Source organism: Salminus brasiliensis, chromosome 9, assembly GCF_030463535.1.
Source record: "Salminus brasiliensis chromosome 9, fSalBra1.hap2, whole genome shotgun sequence".
NCBI lineage: Eukaryota > Metazoa > Chordata > Actinopteri > Characiformes > Bryconidae > Salminus > Salminus brasiliensis.
The window spans coordinates 29,316,740-29,337,283 of NC_132886.1; the positions used below are offsets into that span (position 1 = coordinate 29,316,740).

A 20,544-nucleotide genomic window follows, 5' to 3' on the forward strand; every position below is an offset into this window, starting at 1 on the left:
TAACACAGATAAATAACTGATCAGCAGTGATTTATCAGTCTACTCAGGCTTTAGTAGAGCTCAGTAACACTGAGATTAATAACTGATCAGCACAGTGATTTATCAGTCTACTCAGGCTTTAGTAGAGTTCAGTAACACTGAGATAAATAACTGATCAGCACAGTGATTTATCAGTCTACTCATGCTTTAGTAGAGCTCAGTAACACTGAGATAAATAACTGATCAGCACAGTGATTTATCAGTCTACTCAGGCTTTAGTAGAGTTTAGTAACACTGAGATAAATAACTGATCAGCACAGTGATCTATCAGTCTACTCAGGCTTTAGTAGAGATCAGTAACACTGAGATAAATAACTGATCAGCACAGTGATTTATCAGTCTACTCAGGCTTTAGTAGAGTTCAGTAACACTGAGATAAATAACTGATCAGCACAGTGATTTATCAGTCTACTCAGGCTTTAGTAGAGCTCAGTAACACTGAGATAAATAACTGATCAGCACAGTGATTTATCAGTCTACTCAGGCTTTAGTAGAGCTCAGTAACACTGAGATAAATTACTGATCAGCACAGTGATTTATCAGTCTACTCAGGTTTTAGTAGAGTTCAGTAACACTGAGATAAATAACTGATCAGCACAGTGATTTATCAGTCTACTCAGGTTTTAGTAGAGTTCAGTAACACTGAGATAAATAACTGATCAGCACAGTGATTTATCAGTCTACTCAGGCTTTAGTAGAGTTCAGTAACACTGAGATGTATAACTGATCACTGAAAACAGACGACACAGGCAGCTGGTTTTGAATCTTCATATTTTAATCACATTCTTGAGATTATTTACATGTAACTATCATTTTAATGTTCTTCAGTTCTGACACACAATTCGCACAGGCATATAAGGCAATCATATGTATGTGGTTTCGATCTACTCAGAAGAGAAAACAAAAGGATAAATACTACATTCAAATGTGCGAGGCATCACACCGACACAGAATTTTTCTTTTTTCTTTTTTTGTCTCTCTCTCTCTTTTTTTGGAGAACATTCATAAAGAGTGGAAAGAAAAGATCAAATTAGAAAATGTCATTAAATAATTTTGTTATTTAAAGTGGTTAAGCTGCTTAAACAGTTCATAATACAAGTCAGAATACATCAGTAGAAACACTCATTTTAGACAGACACCTCACAAGCACCTCACAGAATAAAAATATGCGTGATTTTAGTCCTGTAAGAGCATCGGTGCTAAAGATGTGAAGAGATTCTACAATTTTAAGAGATACAATTTTGATGAGAGGCTGCTTTCCTTAGATCTATTTAGATGAATTTTAATTCAAATAATAGAACTGCTGCTTTCAAAACTTTCATAGTGACTTTCTAGTTGAAGTGGTTGCACATCTGATTAAGACGGACAGTGTGTGATGAGCAAAGATTTTTCTGTTTTACTGATGATTTCTTTCTCTAAGATTTTTTTAATATGACGTTTTACTCAATCCAGCTCAGTGCAGGTGTTAATGTACCCTAGTGCCTAGTTGTATCACTCCAAAACATAAGGTGCAAACAAATAAAACAGTCTTAAAAATAAGACTACACATGCAAAGCCTTGTATTTAGATACATCCTTCAACAAAATGCTTAATGGAAAAAATACAAAATTAGAAAACAAAATATGCATCATAAAAAGTGGATACTTCTCGATTGTATTGATATTTGTCTCAAAGAAAAAATTTGTTCTGATGTACTTAGCCAGGTGGAAACCTTACTGATTGTCACTTTGTAAGAGGCCTCATGTCTTTGGCCGTTTAGCTTCGGAGAAGATGAGGAAAGAAGGAGCAGAGAGGAAATCATCTGCGTCTTGCTCTGTGGCATTAACAAGGACTAAGTTTGGCAGCAACACGGATAGAATCCTGTACATCTCCCAGCCCTCTAACAGCTAAACTATTGTTCTGGTCCGCACCCCTCTGGTGATTATAACATAGGAAGATCAAGTTAATGCGGTAGTTTGGTGAAAAGAATTCATGTACACAGTTTATAGCCTCAGCCCAAAAGCAGTTGATCAGCCAAGACATTTCCAGATGTCTGAAGTAAGCATCTTTTGTTTTGCACCACAGCTTTGAGGCTAATGTGGCTAACAATTAATGGAAGCTAATTTTCCAAATCATCACACACTTGCATCTATCTTGTATCCTATCCCTATCCTCTATGTATTTTCTTAAGTGATCTCACAAAGGCCTGCTAATGTGGTTTCTATCTATAGGTCCAAAAGATCAAAACACACAGGTAGGAGTCCTTAGCTGCAAAACATTTGACAACCTCTGACCTTGACCCCTGAACCAGTAGTTCTTCAAGTCCTCAGGGACCTAGACGGTCCAGATTTTGCAACCCAACTCAACACATAAGTATAGAAGGAAATGAGGACCATCTGGAGTCCCCAAGGACTGGTTTGAGAACCGCTGGCCTAAACATTCTTTTCTGGAGTGCAATAAACACACATCAAATATCAGTTTGAAACATCAGTCAAATCTAAACAACTGTCCAATGCCAATAACTTCTTTTTCTATTGAATGGGTTCAGGGGTTTTCTGAGGGCCCAGCAGTGGCAGCTTGGCGGACCTGGGTATGAAAACCCACAACCCTGTATTCAATAACCCAGCACTCTAACCACTGATCCACCAATGCCCCCCCAAATTTAGAGATAACCGTATGTCATATTATATCATTCCCTTCATAAAGGAGTCTATTTGAGATAAGAAATGAACATGGCAATTGAGGAAAGGTTGCACAATGTTAGTTAAGGTGCTTCCATTACCTGTTAGCAACATTAGCCTGGCAGCTCCAGTAAACTTTAGATATCTTGGCTGATAGACTGCCATTGGGAACTAGGAGAACATGGAAATTTGATTCTTATCCCAAATCATCACTTTAATATCAAACATTCTAAATACCAGGCTAAAGTCATGCAGAATGCATCGTCGTTCCCACCCTTGCTCACCATTGCACAAGATGCATCCTTTTTCTACAAATTTGGAGATTATTGCAAAATAATTCTGCATTAACATAAAAAAAACACAATGGAATACCATCTTTAGTCTGGACCTTTCCCAGTTCCTCAGACCGTGTCCGTCCCATTTTCCTGCCCAGTTGCAGGGAGGACCAGGTGTCCTCTGGAAGAATCTCATTAGTGGTGTCCCAGTAGTTTGGAGAAAAAGCCTGGTTGTTTGGCGCCTTTGGACTGGGTTTCGCCACTAGCCTTCTTCAGGCCCAGCTCCCCTTCCAGCTGCTCCAGCTCTGACTGGTCCAGCAGCTCAAAGTCCTCTGCCTCGCTGTCCGTGTCCTCGGCCAATGCCTGGGCCAGCACAGGTGCCGCGACTGCCTCTAGACGCTCCTGCATGGCAGCCGTGACTGCAGCTGTTATCACATCTCCAGCCATCCTCTGCACCAGTCCCAAAGCCTGTGCCACTGCCTCTCCCTCCACATGTGCTCCTCTGGGCTGGCTGGGCTGCAGTAGGGGTGTGGGCATACCTATGCTCAGGTCGTCATCGTCCTCGCCGTTAGTCCCCAGGCCGTTATCCAGGGAGGGAAAGTCAGGGAGGCCACCAGAGAAAGCCTCCTCTTCACTACGCCGGTCTAAGTCTGTTGGCATAAAAGAGATGAGTCAATAAATAAGACTCCAAAGAGTCTCAGGCCTTATTTTCACCGATATTATGGTGTGCTTTTGCCAGTCAGGTCTTTAATGAGGGATTATTCTTCAAGTGCTAAATGTGTGTTTGAAACATTTGCCACTTTTGGAAAACGAGGTGCAAGTTAGTAACTGATGACGTTTTGCGAGGATGATCTGGCTATAAAAACCTGCGGGGTGTCTGTCAAAACATACTGTCATACGAGTCAAAACAGAATAATGAGAAATTCCTTTAGGAAAAGACTGGGAGGGGAATTTTGCCACTGCTGGTCGACGTGTATGGACGTACGCTTTGATACACCTGCGGATTCAGCTACTTCTGTCACACTATGGCCTTTGGCACGCCAGAATGCAGTCACTCCTGTTTGCAAATCATTAAGATCTGCTTTGTGACCCATTTTCCACACATCCAACGAGGCACTCACTGCACTGTACTGTACCACCTCTTATCAATCTATAAATCCTGTACCACACCTTACAGGCATTTATAGTCAGATCATCCTCATGCAACACCATCTGCAATATCCTAAAGTTACATTAATATGCATTTAAGGGACAGTAAAATGTACGAATTCCTCAATTCTATAATGTGGTGCTCACCTACAGCTGGGTTTGAACCCAGGCCGCCGTGTTGGTGGGCCAGCGCGCTACTAAGTGACCTACCACAATCACGTGACCAACGGCCCCAAGTGCAGAGTCCTTAATCTTAGAGCAGGCAAAGCGGAACCGAGAAATAAAGTCACCCAGGACTCGAACCCAGGCCGCCGCGTGGCAAGACCCACACTCTGCCGCTTCACCAAAGCGGCAGTTATGAAAGCAGCCAACAAATGAAACTGGGTGGATTTAATAAACAAAGAAGACGTTGCGTCTAACGCAGGAAAAAGGGGGGAAACAAACAAAGGATGCCAGGGGAGAAAGCTGGCTACCTCAAAAAGCTTGAGAAAAAAATGGAAACTAAAGGCAACACACAAAGGAGAGTGACACCCACTTGTATCAGCCACGAGAATGTGGCTGATACAAGCACTCAACCAGAGGCAAAAGATCCAGCAGTGAGGCAACTGGATCTGTGTGCTTATAGAGCGTACTGCCCAGGTGTAGTAAATCGGGCCTTAATTACTGGCTGGCGTGACTCGGGGACTCCCCCTGGTGGCAGGAGGAGGCCTTGTCCTAGAGCTACCCCTTACAAATTTAAAGAAAAAAGTGTGAATCTTGTGAGCTAGTTTGAAGAACAAAGCATGGTTCTCTAAGTGTTGCACAGTACTGTGTGTGTGCATATAAACGATTCACATGAATGAAACATTCATCATTTAAATCTGAACTTGTGTTCTCTAATATGGCTAATAAATAACAATGCTGGAAAGACCTGCTGTGCTTCAGTGTGTAGATACTGATGGCCAAATTACCACCAAGGTACTAAAAACTTTAGAGAAAACACAAGCCAAAACAACTGCACTTTATCTATTGAGCACAACTGACACTATGAGATGGTATGAGAACACTGCTGTCTGGCTCTGTGGAGTGACATCACTAGATATCACAAAACTGAGGGAAAAAAAAGAAGAAAAACTTCACCCTCCGAGTTTTCCGTCTGAGGCGTGTTTCCCTCCGACAAGTTAAAGGTGCCGTTATCGGTCCATGTCACTTCAGAGACTTCAGTGTCCGATACAGACAGCTCCCTACACGCTGTGGAGTCCAGCTGAAACACAGAGTCGGTATCAGTTATCCTGTCCTCTCAGACTCGCAGAGATCATTTGCATTGGCACTCTAGCAGCAAGATAGCAGAGACGCAAGCATTCACTCACCCTGGGGAACAGTGAGGACAGATCAGCTTCAATGCTCTCCTTCTCAGCCTGGGCCTGGAGCAATCTCTTCTCTGGAGAAATGAAAGTAGAGGGGATTTAAGTTCAAGTTTAATTTATTATAGGCCCAGAGGGGCAATTATGCAGCAGAAGCAGACATTAAGGGAATAGGTATGTCACTAATTAAAACCAAACAACACTATCATTTTTAAAATGTGCCCTCATTCCCCTCATCTCATTAAATTAGTTTTTCATATTTTCTAATATTTCTGTCCAGTGTTCCATTTTATTTAACTGAAAGAGCTTAACGCTCTTCAGTTACTAAGGGTAAAGGTTAGAAAACTCTTACCACAGATGCACAACTGTTAAAAGTCTTTGGCGTTTTCAGTCAATTATTCTAACATGTTCGTCCTGGCTGCCTTTATGGGTTTCAGAAAATCAGTTAGAAGCTACGCTGTAGAACTGGCCATTTTGGTGATTTTGGTCTATCATTTTAGTAATATATGACGTAGCATTGCATTCCTGAGTATATCTGATGTTGTGAGTACTTACAGAATACTGACCAATGTATGTTTTAATGCAGACAGAGCAATAATTAGTGCTGGTGGTTTGGATGTAGTGTAGTGGTACTGTATACAATTCATTTGGACTTAGTAAATGTCATCTGTGGTTCTTTCTTGTCCATTATCAGACAAATAATTCAGGATTAATCAGGAAAGTGGATAAAAAGTGACAGTTAACCCCCTTAACTCAAAAAGGCTTATTACACACTAAGGCTTTTTAAGGGGTTAATAGAAAATTGGCATTTATGAATTTGAGAATTTCTCATAATGTAATTCTGCTTTTAGTTTTCTACCTTAAGAATCAGTCATCACATATGGAATGTGAGCCATTCTGGATTCAAATTTTATTTTAACTTCATTATTGATGTTTAAAAGTTTTTGGGGCCATTTCTTTGTTTTAATTGCAGTATGTTACTAATTGCAGCACATCATTGCATGGCATTATAAGCTACACACCTTTCATAATATTTAAATCTACCTTATATAAGGTAAAAATAACCAAATGCCACTTTATAAACTACCGTGGTTTTCCTTGATTTTCTGCAGAAATTCTCCCACTCCAAAATCCAGTTTCTGCAGAACTGGGTCCAGCCACATCCCAAACTCATGTGATGACACAAGAGGCCACAGGAAAATGCCTAGCACTGGGGTGAACAGATGGACAGTGCATTAACACACATGTCATGGGTCTGCCAGCATGGTCCAGAACCTGCTGACTGCAAGGAACTGGAGAAGCCAGAGAATGAGTGAGAATGTCGTCATGATTACATTACAGGGAATTCGCTATCACATGTCAGTCCTTCTGGTGCTCTGTGACTGTGATACTGAGAATGATAGTAGATGGAGATCCAGGATGGTAAAATCCCTAATAGCCAATTTTAATGATAATTATCACAGTAACACACTAATAATTAAGTATGCAGGGCAAAACCTTACCATCATTACAATCAGTCATTTATCAGTCTGTCCCATTTCCCAATAAGATCTATTACACTTACCTATAATGTAGGAAATAACGATTCCTGGAATGTAACGGCCCAGCACTGCCAGGAAAGAACATAAGCTGCATACCAGCAGACAGAACTGCAACCAGAAAGGAGCATCAAACACAACTGTACAGCACATAGACAAATACAGAGTTCAGCACGTCCATGGGCTTTACGGTACCTTGCCCGGATTCTGCTGTTTGAAGGACGAGGTCTCCGCGAGGAACAGCTTGAAGCTCATCCAGGAGTCTGTGAACTGAGCTTCTGCTCCAGACCTGCCCTCCCGACCTGAGTCAACCATCTCCCAGCTACAGACAGATACAGAGCCTATGAGTTAACAGCCTTATCACTGAAATCAGAGTAACACTCACTCATTAATGTTAATCTTTGCGGAAAACGTTTGGCACACAGGCCTAGCGCTGGCCTATGGCATTCTTAGCACAGCTCATTAACGTGATGCTAATTCACAACATCTAGCAACACTGAATTACTTAAAGTAACTACACTGCTAGTTTAGCTAAACGTCACTGTATGAGTCAAGTCAAGTCAAATTTATTTGTATAGCGCTTTTTACAACTGTTGTCGTCACAAAGCAGCTTTACATAATTAGTACTTAATAAAGAACAGAGACAGAGAAGAAAGAAGGAATAACATGAAGCGTCAAAGACCCCCGTGAGCAAGCCAACGGCGACAGTGGCAAGGAAAAACTCCCTCAGAGCTGGAGGAAGAAACCTTGGGAGGAACCAAGACTCACAAGGGGGACCCATCCTCCTCTGGCCAGACTGTTTTAAACATTATGAGTGGAGCCAAAGCCTGCTGTCTTTCTTTAGTGTTTGTTTAACTACTTTTCTCTCTTTGCTAGCTTAGCTGTAATCAATATGGTTTACCACTGATCCCAGATGCAATCGATTAGCCAAGACATGTTTGAAATCTGACCTGAGCTTCTTTAGTTTACAACGGGGGATACTAGGCTAACACGTTAAGCGAGATGAGAGATGTTGCTTGGACATGTATTTACAGAGATGAGATTAGTGACAGACCAAGTTCATATGAATTTGTTCATAGAAGTCTGTGTTCGTTAGCAACATTAGCCTAGCATCTCTAAAGAAGCAAACCTCAGGCCTCAAACATGTCTTGGCTTCTCATTACCATGTCTCTCTGAGGCAAGTTATGCCTGTGTGACGCTAGGGTAGGACGCATGTTTATGGTTGAAACATTTAGCACTCTACACACATCATAACCTTGATTGTGTACTTCTTAAACTTCCTAAAACTCCTTTTGAAAGGATAGCATTCGTAGAAGTGCCGTCCCTGCTAGAGGGGTGACTGTAGATCTTCTCCTGAACCGAATGTGAAGAGAACGTTACCAAATGGCTCACACATAAAAAGCAAAAAGTAAAGGTCATTGGGGTTAGAGGTTGAAAGAGGGCATGCTAATGAGTCTCTCTCATTGACCTTGTTTTTAGACACATGTGTTTATTAAAGCCTTGTGTTACGTAACACAGGTGAACCACATACAACCAAACTGCAAAAGCGTGCAAAATGGTATCGGTACACACAAAGGCTACTGTGGACTGCAGAAGGCAATAACAAACGACCACATTTAAAAGTGTCCATTGGATGGCTGGTACTCCTCCAGCTGTCCTGAAAGCTGGAAGTGTGAAATCGTTGACAGTCTTAGTAGAGATCCAGTTACAGCAATGTAGAGAAGCATTCCTTATGTATGAAAGTTTTTTTTTCCACTTCAATAGGGTAAACAATTTAATACTTCCAGTTTTATTTAAATAAGCTAACACATTGATGTATTTTACTTGAATGCTTAAATGCTCTTCACTTTGAATGGAAGTGTAAAATAAATGTTTATTCCAAGTAATCTCGATTTTAATTAATAATTAATTATTTCTATTGGTCCATTCATCTAGACTTATTGACAGTGTACAGAGCAACTACAGAGTTCAAATGATGGAGAACATTTAAAATTTAAATTATTGGACAGCAGCGACATGCTACTTTGACTTGATTGGGCAAGAGGCACAAGGAAGTCACGTGTGCCACTGCTGAAGGTCCTTAACATGGTTATGACAGAAAAAAATGGAAAGGTTTGTATTGAAAAATTCTGTTTTTTACTGCATCTGGTCTTTGCATCTGGTACTGCAAGTACTATATTTTATACTATGAGCTAGTCACAAGCTAATATGTTAGCTTATTTAAGCTTTACAATTAGTGTTTCATTCACTCCAGTCTGATGAATGAATGGTTCGATTACTACACTCGATTCAAGTGTAGTAGATTGTGAAATGCTGTACGAAACGCTACGCTGTTGCACTCTTAAAAGCATCCTAACTTTCTTTACTGCCTTGTGAAACTCTAGCGATCCTTTATGTAAATATATTTATGTATATTTATAGGTTATTGAGGAATGACAAGTTAGTTTATCGATAAAGGAGAGATTTGCGGTGGTTCAGTGGGTGAATTGGTTGCATCCCAAATCACACACTTCTAGACGTCCTTACAATGAGCAGTACAATGAGCATAGAAACATGGACATCATGATTCCACTCCCTACTGTCCTATAGAAATAATGCTGAAATTGTCCGCCATGTTGTCACATTTGCAACTAGAGTCAACAGTAGAATAAGGGTTTAAAAGCTGATTTCTGGGGGAAAATAAAAATATTAGCACTAGGAGAATTAGACACTGGAGTTGGAAAGACAGTTTAGAGGATGAAAATGAGATGGAAAACTGCTGTTTTATTATTGAAACATCTGGGGGGTTGGTCGGAGCTAATCATCATACTCCAACCAGCCAGCAGAGGTGCTAGACCTGTGGTGGCTTTACTTTAGAGAGACGCTGAACTGTCTACACTCATTGGTGTAGTCTTATGTGGTTGGGGATACAGTACACCACTTTGGCCCTCATTAAATGGGCCACTGTCCACTTTGCCAAGCATCTCTGATTTGTTAGGCCTACAGCTATGTAAAGCTGACGGATGGCTGTCAAAACTGCTCTACTGAAAGCTAATAAAGGTTCAACCAACTGTTGTTTTGCACCATTCAGAGTGTGATATTGTCTTCAGGAATTTGTACATAGCTGTAAACTAGTACTACCTCTAGTACAAGCTCTTATCATATCGACCACATATTGCTCAGATCCCATGCCTACTGTTATCCCAGAATACAGCTCTTCACCAGTCTTCAAAAAGCATGTCGATAATAAGACATCAAGTCTACTGTGGAGTCTTTTTGCCTTGCCGGGATTGTCCCATGGCAGTGCTATGTCTCTAAACACCCTCAGTGGTGACAGGTGAGCTTAGGAAATGTGCTTTTAAGTTTACATCTCTAGAGCTTGTCCATCAAACATCGCTACAGACAAGAGTACTTCCAAAAGACTGCCTTTCAGCTGAATCACTGTGTTACTATAGAACTGTAATCTTCTCAATGGCAGCAAAAGCTTTTTGTGGCAGTCAGGATGACTGTAACCACTTAGAAGGATACCTACATGACCCTCACATCACCCCTGCATATGATGGCCCTGGCTTAGCTTACAACGAATTAGCGTGGCTTTCAGAAGAGCGCATCCTTGGAATCTTTGGCAAGGGATAAGCATCTATTAACAGACGTTCGGTCAAGCTATGCCCTTTATGTAGTTGGTACACCCCCTCTTTTCATCCATCTTATTCACTGTTCCCCAGGCTAACGTGGCACACTCTGAGAAACACTCAGAGCTAACAGTGCTAGCGCAAACAAACCTGCGCTCACTTAATGGCCCTGAAACATCAACGGTGTGTGTAAACGACTGAAGCGTGTAGGAGGCATTTCCGTGAAAGGTCACACGTTATTTATTATGGGCTAAGCACATGCTACCAAATCAAGGCAGTTTCCTAAGTAACGGATCACATGGGGCCAAGCGGTACATGTGACTATGAGGCAACCTGGCTCACATTAGCGTTTCACCATCCGGAGGGAGACTGATATGGCGCTAGATTAGCGCCAGCGCCAGAGAAGTCAGCTTGCCCAATACAGAGCAGAGCGGGTGGCCGGGCTTCAATGAGGTGTGATCCCCACATGATCCTGTGTGGCTCGTAAAAGCGTTAGCGGGGGTCATCTTCCGTTACAAGGAAACGGCAGCTGGTTGTCCTCTGCTGCCACATGGTATTCCACACCACAAAATCTAAAACTCACTCATGCGCCATCCTAGTGGTCCATCATCTGAAAATATCAAGCCAAGAGCTATTTGGTGCTATTGATAAAAGGTTAGAGCAGTGGTTCTCAGAGAACCTTCACATGGTCCACATTTTTGCTTTACCTCTACATGTTGAGCTGAGTTTAAGGGGGGAAAAAATAGGACAGTCTAGGAGTCCCCGTGGACCAATTTGAGAACCACCAGGCTAGAGGATTACTAACATAGACAATAGATGTCAGTAGATGAGCTACGGCCTTTTACCTATACCCCAGACAAGGTAGAGCTGCAACCGAGGGGTTTCTACACCTGATGCTAAGACCAAGTCAGGGTCACTGCTGTGCTGAGAATAGACTACCACCCAAATAATATCTGCTCAATGCCAATCCTATGGTCAGAAAATGACTAATGATGAATGTGTTAAAGGCTACGCATTGTGGACCTAAAAGATAGGTGGACTTCATTGGTACCTCAAGTGTATGTTCATCTGGAAAATTAGTTTTGACTGCCAGTATATTCTGATATATGATGGGGAAGCTTGTTTAAAGGTGTCAAAAGGCCTGCTGCGTCCTGTTTGATTCCATCAACCGTTGACTCAAGAGACCAACATGCAACGAGCTGCTTCTTTTGTTTCCCAAAGACAATCTTTAAAGCATCACATCTTTAAAGCAACACAGGAACTAACAAGCCTAGTGACAGGAACCAGAAATAGCCTGAAACCAACAGCTGAACAATCTGAGGAACGCTGGTGATAAAGCTAACACCTCTTTCAGGCCTGGGAGGAAAGTCCCCTGATTAATGGGGAAAGTGTTGAATTTTCCTGTGTCCAAATCCCAGATACGGAAAGGGGATTCATTCTTGTGTAGCGTCTATGCACGTAGAGACCTCCACATAGCTGTGTGACAATACCCCTGAACTCCTGCTGCCAGGCAAGAGGGGCATTCCATGACAGGATTGTCATGGAGAGTGCACGGCCCACAAGAAACAGAAATAAATCCAGGCTAATACCATCAGACTCTCTGAAACTCGATACCTTCACTGAAGATCTGAACAGAAGACAAATAATACATATTTCCCCATACCAAAAGAACGTCATCTTCCTTTAATTGTGCCTACTACAATTCACTTGGCCAACTTTCCGAAAACAATACCCAATACCCATCTCTCTTTGCCTCACCATCATTAGCACCATCCATTTCATACTTTTCACAAGCACCACACACAGAGTCCTTTACCTTAACCCTGACCCATGGTTTTCCGAGGCCATTTCAAAGGCTTCGAGCATGGAGATGTGTAGCAGGCGCTCAGGGAGCAGTGTGTCAAGGCCAAGATCCTCTCTGGTTTCGGCCTGCAGGCTAGGTCCGGTGTCTGTTGCTCAGTGACCCTCACTCCTCGCATGCCACACCAAGCCACAGCTCCCAGTGTTTATGTTGAGCAAGGCCCCAGCCTCACTATTTCAACCAGTCCGGTCTAAAAATACCAGGGCTGGGGTTGACGTGAGGCAAGCACACTGTGGCGGAGTGTGACGCATCAGCTGAGTATAACAGCTTTAATACCACCCCCCCCCCCCCTTTTTTTTTTCACAGGAGACAACCTTTGTGGGGCTTTTGTGTTGAGTGCTATTTACTGTACCTTATTTGTTAAGGAGGAAAAGCTGTCCATATTGTGGTGTTTGGTTTCCTGTATGTTGTCAATGTAACCCAAACCCCAAAAAATGGTCCAATTGTACTTGTCATATTAGAAATCAGGAACATTTTAAGAAGGGTCCAACCATTCTGGAGATACAAGGTTGTGTTCCATTAGCAATAATATGTTCTGTGTATGTACCAGGCCTGTGTTCAATGTAGAAATCTATTCCAAGAAGATACGTGACCTCAATTTGGTCTGGGTTTCTCCGGTCTAGGTGCTATCTAAGCCTTGTAGGATTACAGTCATATGCTGTGCCTCGTCATACGAAATGCTATGTTCCTCTGAAGTAAACATGGAGTAAATTGTGTAATGCTTTCCGATATAGAGCTAAAGCTAATGGATATCTACTGTATCATCTCTGATTACCTAATAAATCAATAATTTAGCTCTGACATAGGACTTGTGCCACGTCACATCGAGTGTAGGAAAACCAATTGTGCGAAAAGTGAGAGCCGTCTGTATTATTTTAATCATAGTGGCAAAAGCTGGTCATATGACTGTGACGGGAGACTGGAGCTATGACTGGAGCGACCATGACCAAGCAGATAGTACACGTCGTGCAACCCCCACTTAGCCTCTTACTAATAGCAGACTACTTTACTCTGGCACACCCCATGACCATCAGTATGTGCGTTTCTTATTGGATGAATTAGAGGGCCGGTGAAAGGCCCTCTCCAGAGAGGTTAGTGAGAAAGTGTGAGTAGCTGTTGGAGCCCAGAAATGGCAGTGTCATCCTATCCCTCACACACACCCCAAACCTACACACATACATAGACAAGCAAGAGGGCAAACTCAAGTTTCACAACACTGTAGACGATTCTGGAACAAACAACACATGGGTAGCCATATGTCCTGAGTGGGTTTTTCGATAACAAGAAGTGCCAGCTGATCGTAAAAGAGAAAAAACAGCCTTTTCAGCTTTTTTTTCAGTTAAAAACTGAAGTAGCAGCTGTCTTGAGGCCTGATTTTATCTGCATTTCTGTCTATTTTTAAAGAGGACAACATTAAACACACATTACTGCTGTTGGATCAAAACACTGTTCCTGTTTTTCTTAGTAATTTTTTCTTCTTTAAACCATTTGAATAAAATCTCATTACAAACATGCTTATTTCCTCCCTTTACTGCTTTGAAGATTTGAGATTATGAGAGAGAATATAGGCAAGTCTATTAGTTAACAGTTCAGTGTGGTTTGAGGCAAGAGTGTGATGATTCAGGCACGCTGTTTACAGAATGCCAACTGGTGGTTATAAGCATCCCCTACAGTTTTTGCACTACATTAGCTACATTGGCCTTGCAGCTCCAGTGCAAAAGTGCAGAAGCAAACTAGTCCTGGGTAATTATTATATTTAAGATAAGGGAAAACCTCATTAACCTCTAGGGTCTAGACTCACATAGACCCCTGAGGTAGCGCCCCACATTAGGATTGCTGTATGACGGAAAAAGCGCCACGGCCGTGCCCTGTGGAAAACGATCCCAAATACTGTTGTCCTGTGCACATCTGTCTGCTGTAGGACTCTTTATTACGCGCTCATCATCAAGGAGTTGTGTTGCCATGCACTGATCTGACATTGTAAACCCGGGAACCTCATCAGAATACCCCAAACAAACCAGCAAGCTTTGTCAAATGAGGTTAGTTAAGTTTCTTTGGCAGTAGTAGAGTAATAGTAGACTTTAACAAACTGTGGTTGTTTTATAATTGTGTTAAAATTTACTAGTGGACTTACTGTCATGTTTCAAAGGGCAGGAGTGTTAGTCGCTTGCAGAATGGATATAGCAATATAGCATCGATTTTCAACAAAAACAAGGAAAAGCATAGTATGACTCCAGGCAAGATACAGTATGACACTAGCATAACTTTGGAGGTCTATTCCTCACCATTAACTGTAACTGTAGTCTATAAATCGTTTGGAATAAGGCCAATATCAGCGGAAAATATAGGCAAAATAAAAGGTATATGTTGTGTGATAGTGATGTTATTATTGTAGCCTGTGGGGTAGTACAGTGTTTGAGTAGTTTGAGCATGACAGACTGCTTTCAAATGCTCATCTTAAGTGAAGATTTCAGGTTTCAGTCCAAACCAAAGCTCTCTAGTTATTACTTTATGGAATTGGCTGCACAATAAGTCTTATTAAGTCTGTTACTGTGATGACCTGGTTTCCAAAGAAAGCAAGCTTTTACTCTGATGACTCTTCCATGAAGGTTGTATTTGTGCAGATGTCTTCCTGAGGGTCTTTTGCAGTCCTCTGAGCAGTTCTCATGGTGTTCCAGACCTCAACTTGACCAGAAATGTGTAACATTTTGAAATTACAGTACAGATTAAGTAACTGGCTACCACAAATCTTCTTACAGCCTTCTCCTGCTTTGTAAGCATCAGTTCTTTTGTTTTTCATAGTGCTCTGCAGCTGCTTAGAGCCCATGGCTGCTGAATGTTGGGACAAGGTTTGAGGAGTCTGAGCTTTGAAATCTGCATCACCTGGCCTAAATAAGGTCTGAGACCCTGGTAAAAGTCTCCTTTTCTCACTCTAAAACTGCACAAAACAAAAATAAATATGCTAGTCGTTTAAAATGTTGAATGTTGGAAAGAATGTTTTCTCTTTCCTTCTTCGTGCCTTTCGTAGATCAGCTCATCTTCTACTTCCTTTTCTACTCACAGTAACAGACATTTTGGGCTGAGGTGTCCAAACTTTTGCATGCTATTGCCTGCTTGTGAAGCGCTACGCCATGCTGTCAAAGTCACATCCTTGCGCTGAACATGGCTGTACGTGTGTATGAAGAGATCGGGGGTCGCGGGGTCGCGGTTTGGAAAGCGGTGAGGACAACTGTTGGAGCCTGACCCAGATCAACAGCGGCTTGCGAACTTGTGTAGGCTGAAGCAATGCAGCAGCTGCTGGGGGAGCTGGGCCGGCTTTAACAAGGCCTGCCCCACATAAACAACGTGCTGGGGATTACTGGGCTGGCATACCCCCTACTAGAGCACAATGGTGCCATTGGGCTTGTTTTCACCATAAGTACATAAACAATGGCAGGGCAAGACTGGGCAGAGCACAGGGCCAGGCATTGAGATCAAAAATAATGGGGAACTGAAGGCCGGCCGTTAGCAGCATTGGATCAGTTAATCAATCCTGTAATTAAATCTCTTAACAAACTTAAGCATCCTCCTGCATGTACGAGTACAGGCTGATTATAAGCAAACATGCACACGCGACATGTTTGTACACTCGTGCTTACGCACAACTAACTAATGTGACTGGTTCGTTATGAGCTCAGCTCTATTCTATATTATGGTCCTGTAAAAGGGTTTGCCCCGGCTTTGCTGGCAGTACACTCTGTCCAGCTGCTTCCACAGCAACACTACATCGGGCAGCGTAAAGCCATCAAGTTCACATGACCGACTTTATAGATTCCTGCATGTTATCAATAACAAAGTGAAGATAAAGTACCCTCTGGTGGCGAGACGCTGCATTGCACAAGTTCGGTGCGGCTCTGGGAAAACAGGTCAAGCTGGAAAAGTGATGCACTGTAAACCAAAACACATCGTACAAGATAAGATAAGGACTTTGGACATACCTGCCGGTCATGCTCCGCCATAAAATGGCACCAGCTGGAAAAACAATGAGCAAAATATCAGTTCTGTCAGTTCCTTTACCAGTGTGGGATCAGGTATATGGGATTTAATGTACATCATCAAAGGTATCAGTAATGAATCTGCTACTGTGAATGTAGCTGTGTTATGCAACAACGTCTGCATTACATGGTATGAAGTTTTAATAAACTATGCAAGAATCTGAAGCTTGTTAGTTGAACGGTTCCGTGTAAAGGTGCAGCCCCAGGAAGGCTGCACCTTTCCCTGGAATTAGTGTTATTATTATTAGATCTTATTATCTCGGTTTTGTTTTCAGTGCAATTCATTTTAATGTCTTACTTCCCTGTCTTTGCATGTTATGTTTAGTTACGTTAATTATTATAATTAAATATATATAAAAATAGAAGTCATAGAAAAGCTACTATATCTACTATAATATGTTTACTATTATTATTATTATTACTTTTTGAGGATGCCATGGGATCTTTTGAGGGCTGCTGCAGAAGAAGCACTGTTGGTTACATGAATAACCAACAGTTATTACAGAGATGGGTGCATTTGAAGGACTTTTATTGGTTCACATTCACACATCTCTAAAAACATGGTTCTATTTGGAACCACATGTGGTTCTTCTATGACATCACTCGAAGAACCCTTTATTTTTAAGTATATGTAATAATACTTCTACTACTACTGCTGGTCCCGTTTATATATAATAGCTGTCACCATGGGTGGAAAATAGACCGGGCATGTCAAGATCATACTACTCTTTACTAATTACATCACAAAAACAAATATATTTGCATATCTCCGACTTTTCAGCTCACAAAAGTTTAGCCCCGCCCACTCACACTGAATGAATAAGGCACATTTTTATTCGGACTGCTTATTTAATAAGCCACACTACAGTGCAGCCAAGCAGTGCTCTATCATTTACTATTATTATTACTACTAAAGCTGGGCAATATGACAATACTTTATTGTATTGTGATTAATTTTTTTCTTATCGTGATACACTATGTTTTTTTTTTTTAAGACATTGAGGATATGATCAATGCGGAAATAACACTGATCAGCTGCATGTATCATTGCATACAGTGTAATTAGTCTGGTTTAACTGGATAAAGTGCAGCACATTTAAATAGAAACAAATTCTAGATATGGGAAAGTGTTTGGATGGTAGTTTTTACAAATCCATCACTACTGATGCATTTTGTCTGCGATCACGTCTATGCTGATGAATATTGTGCATATCGTGAGAATATCTTTAAATATTGTGATATTTACTACCACCACTACTGCTGCTGATTTTAGACTTCATCATCATCTTCATCCTCAAAAACCATTAGACTGTTATCTCATGCTTGGTCTATAGTCATGCTGACTATGTCTTAATATACAGCTTCATGTATGCGCCTGATTCATGCAAGTTAAGATGCTTGATTCAATATCAGATCAGTGCTCCTCAGTACTGATGGAGTGGGTAGCTGCATTGGATCCACACCTCTTGACCTGGAAAGCACCACATCCCTCAGGACCTCTACCAGCATCAGGAGAGCCAGACACAAGCAGAGAAGACAAACCACCCTACAGGGACTCAGGGACACAAACCTGGATGAGAGAGAGAGAAAACAAACAAAGCTACACTACATGTCCAGAAGTTTATAGACATCAGTGTTTATTCTGAAATAAAGTTTATTAAAGGACATCTATCATGGAAATCTGAATTTTCCAAGTTTCATGTTTCCAGAGTGTACCGTTTTGAATTGCTTGTTTCTTTGATTTGTTCTTTGAATGTAATATTTGCATATCACATCATATCATATATTTGCATTTCCTTTTAGCCCGCAGCGGTTTAGCCTCACCCATTTAGTGTTTCAGCCTGGACTCCTTTTTTTTAATGAGCTACATCACAGTGCAGCCAATCAGAGCAAAGCATATGTGCATCTGTCAGTTCTAAAGGCACAGTAACTGAAACAGCCTGTTTGGTTATAATAAAGGCTAGAAAATACAAAAAAAACTGGTGTTGGAACATTGCAGTGAGAATATGATTGCATTTGGTCCAAAAAAGCTATGAGGTGAGGTAATGATGTTGAGCAATAGGTTTGATGCACGGCGGACTGGTGAAAGGGCACCATCACTCCAGAGGCCGCAGATAGAGGGGCTTTACACCCACCAGCTGACGCTTGGCATTGGGCATGGCTCACGTGTGGCTTCTATTGGCAGAGCTGTGTGTGTCAGCATTAGGTGCATCCTAAAGCTGCTAAGAAATGGTGCTTTTGGTCATATAACATATTTTCCATCATCCTGTGTGTGTGTGTGTGTGTACAGTAAACCTACATGCAGCGGGAGGCACGGCCCTGTCTCTTTGGACTATAAGCTTGAGAAGTCCCAGCTGTCTACCTATAAACCTCTTGAAGGTTGCCGGTAGGAGAACCAGGAGACACGCGTCATGTTCATCTGGCTGTTATCGCCCAGCAGAGTTGGCTCGCAGCAGGAGGTGCGAGGGCATAATCTCCAGCATTGTAAATCCAGGCCACAGCTTACTTACAAGGAGGAATAACCTGGGCAGGGCATTTATATAATCCCAAAAGGGGGGGACACTCAGTTTCTTAACCTACATCCAGTGTTTGCACAGTCATGCAGTCGTCTTTGAGCACGAATGTGAGCATGCATGTGTCATACTGAACCAGCGTGCTGGTACAGGTAACTGTTAAAACACTGGGCTATAAATGTCCTATCTAATCTCATCAGGTGGTGCTCAAGCCTTGAGCAACAGCAGGTGTGATGGAAAGCAAACATGCCCTAGGAAAAGTAATGAAGTGCACAGGCCAGCTCCTTAAACATCAACACACAGGCCTGCATGACCTGGGAGGTATTTCACAAAGCAGGATTTCTGGCTCGGCCAGTTACCTTTAACCAAATGTCAAGCATGTTAATTAGGAGGAGACGTGAGCAATGGCTATATTGTCCAGGCTTCACCTCTGCTTTAAGTTGCCCATCTTTAAAGCATCTTCCTGACGAATCCTGCTTCGTGTTGTGTGAACCAGCGAGCTAGCCCTGACCGTGACCTCCTCCAGACTAGCACACAAACTTCAGTCGTGGTGAATTAGCTAGCGCACAGCTCACTCAGGCTGTGGCTCATTTCAGTAGTTTCTAATAACCCGAGAGGGAAAGTGCAGTGAAAACGCTGCGTCATGTCTCTCACCAGAACACCGCGTTGGTGGCTGCGAACAGAGCGCTGGTCCTGAGCGGTTTCCCCCAGTCCACCAGCGCCTGCACGCTGCGTCCTACAGCCGGCTGCACGCCCTCTGCAGCCCCGAGCGCTCTGTCTGAACTCCGGCTCTCCTGCACCGGCTCCGCCGCTCCTGCCATGGCGAAAGCTCCGCGCTCCGCCTCGCCCTCTCCACAGCGCCGGCCGGTGGTGGCTGCTACTGCTGCTGCTGCTGCTGCTGCTGCTGGAGGTGGTGTTGTTGTTGTTGTGAGCAGCGACGTCATCTGGAGACTGCCCGTGGAGGCTCCATGGGAACGCCCACGTCATCACGACTCTGATTAAAATAAAATAAACGAATTGATTTAAGATTGATGAAATTATTATTATTATTATTATTATTATTATGTTATTACTTATTATTATGTTATTACTTATTATTATGTTATTACTTATTGTTATGTTATTATTATTATTATTATGTTATTACTTATTGTTATGTTATTACTTATCATTATGTTATTACTTCTTCTTCTTATTATTATTATTATGTTATTACTTATTATTATTATTATTATTATGTTATTACTTATTGTTATGTTATTACTTATCATTATGTTATTACTTCTTCTTATTATTATTATTATTATGTTATTACTTATTATTATTATTATTATTATGTTATTACTTATTGTTATGTTATTACTTATCATTATGTTATTACTTCTTCTTCTTCTTCTTCTTCTTATTATTATTATTATTATTAAAGGGGGCAGTGGTGGCTCAGCGGTTAGAGCGTTGGGCTATCGATAACAGGGTTGTGGGTTCGATTCCTGGGCTCGGCAAGCTGTTGGGCCACTGTTG

At 41.8% G+C, this 20,544-nt stretch overlaps 1 protein-coding gene across 1 annotated transcript; it reads right to left on the minus strand.

Moving 5' to 3' along the window:
• Positions 1-793: 793 nt before the first annotated feature.
• Positions 794-19,988, minus strand: retreg1 (reticulophagy regulator 1). Its single transcript, XM_072688148.1, has 9 exons — positions 19,678-19,988; positions 17,974-18,080; positions 16,454-16,487; positions 7,200-7,326; positions 7,031-7,115; positions 6,554-6,676; positions 5,473-5,543; positions 5,243-5,366; positions 794-3,624 (listed from the first exon to the last, which is right to left on the minus strand). The coding sequence occupies exons 1-9, from the start codon at positions 19,965-19,967 to the stop codon at positions 3,170-3,172; spliced, it is 1,416 nt and encodes a 471-aa protein (XP_072544249.1). The 5' UTR covers positions 19,968-19,988; the 3' UTR covers positions 794-3,169.
• Between the last annotated feature and the right edge of the window lie 556 nt (positions 19,989-20,544).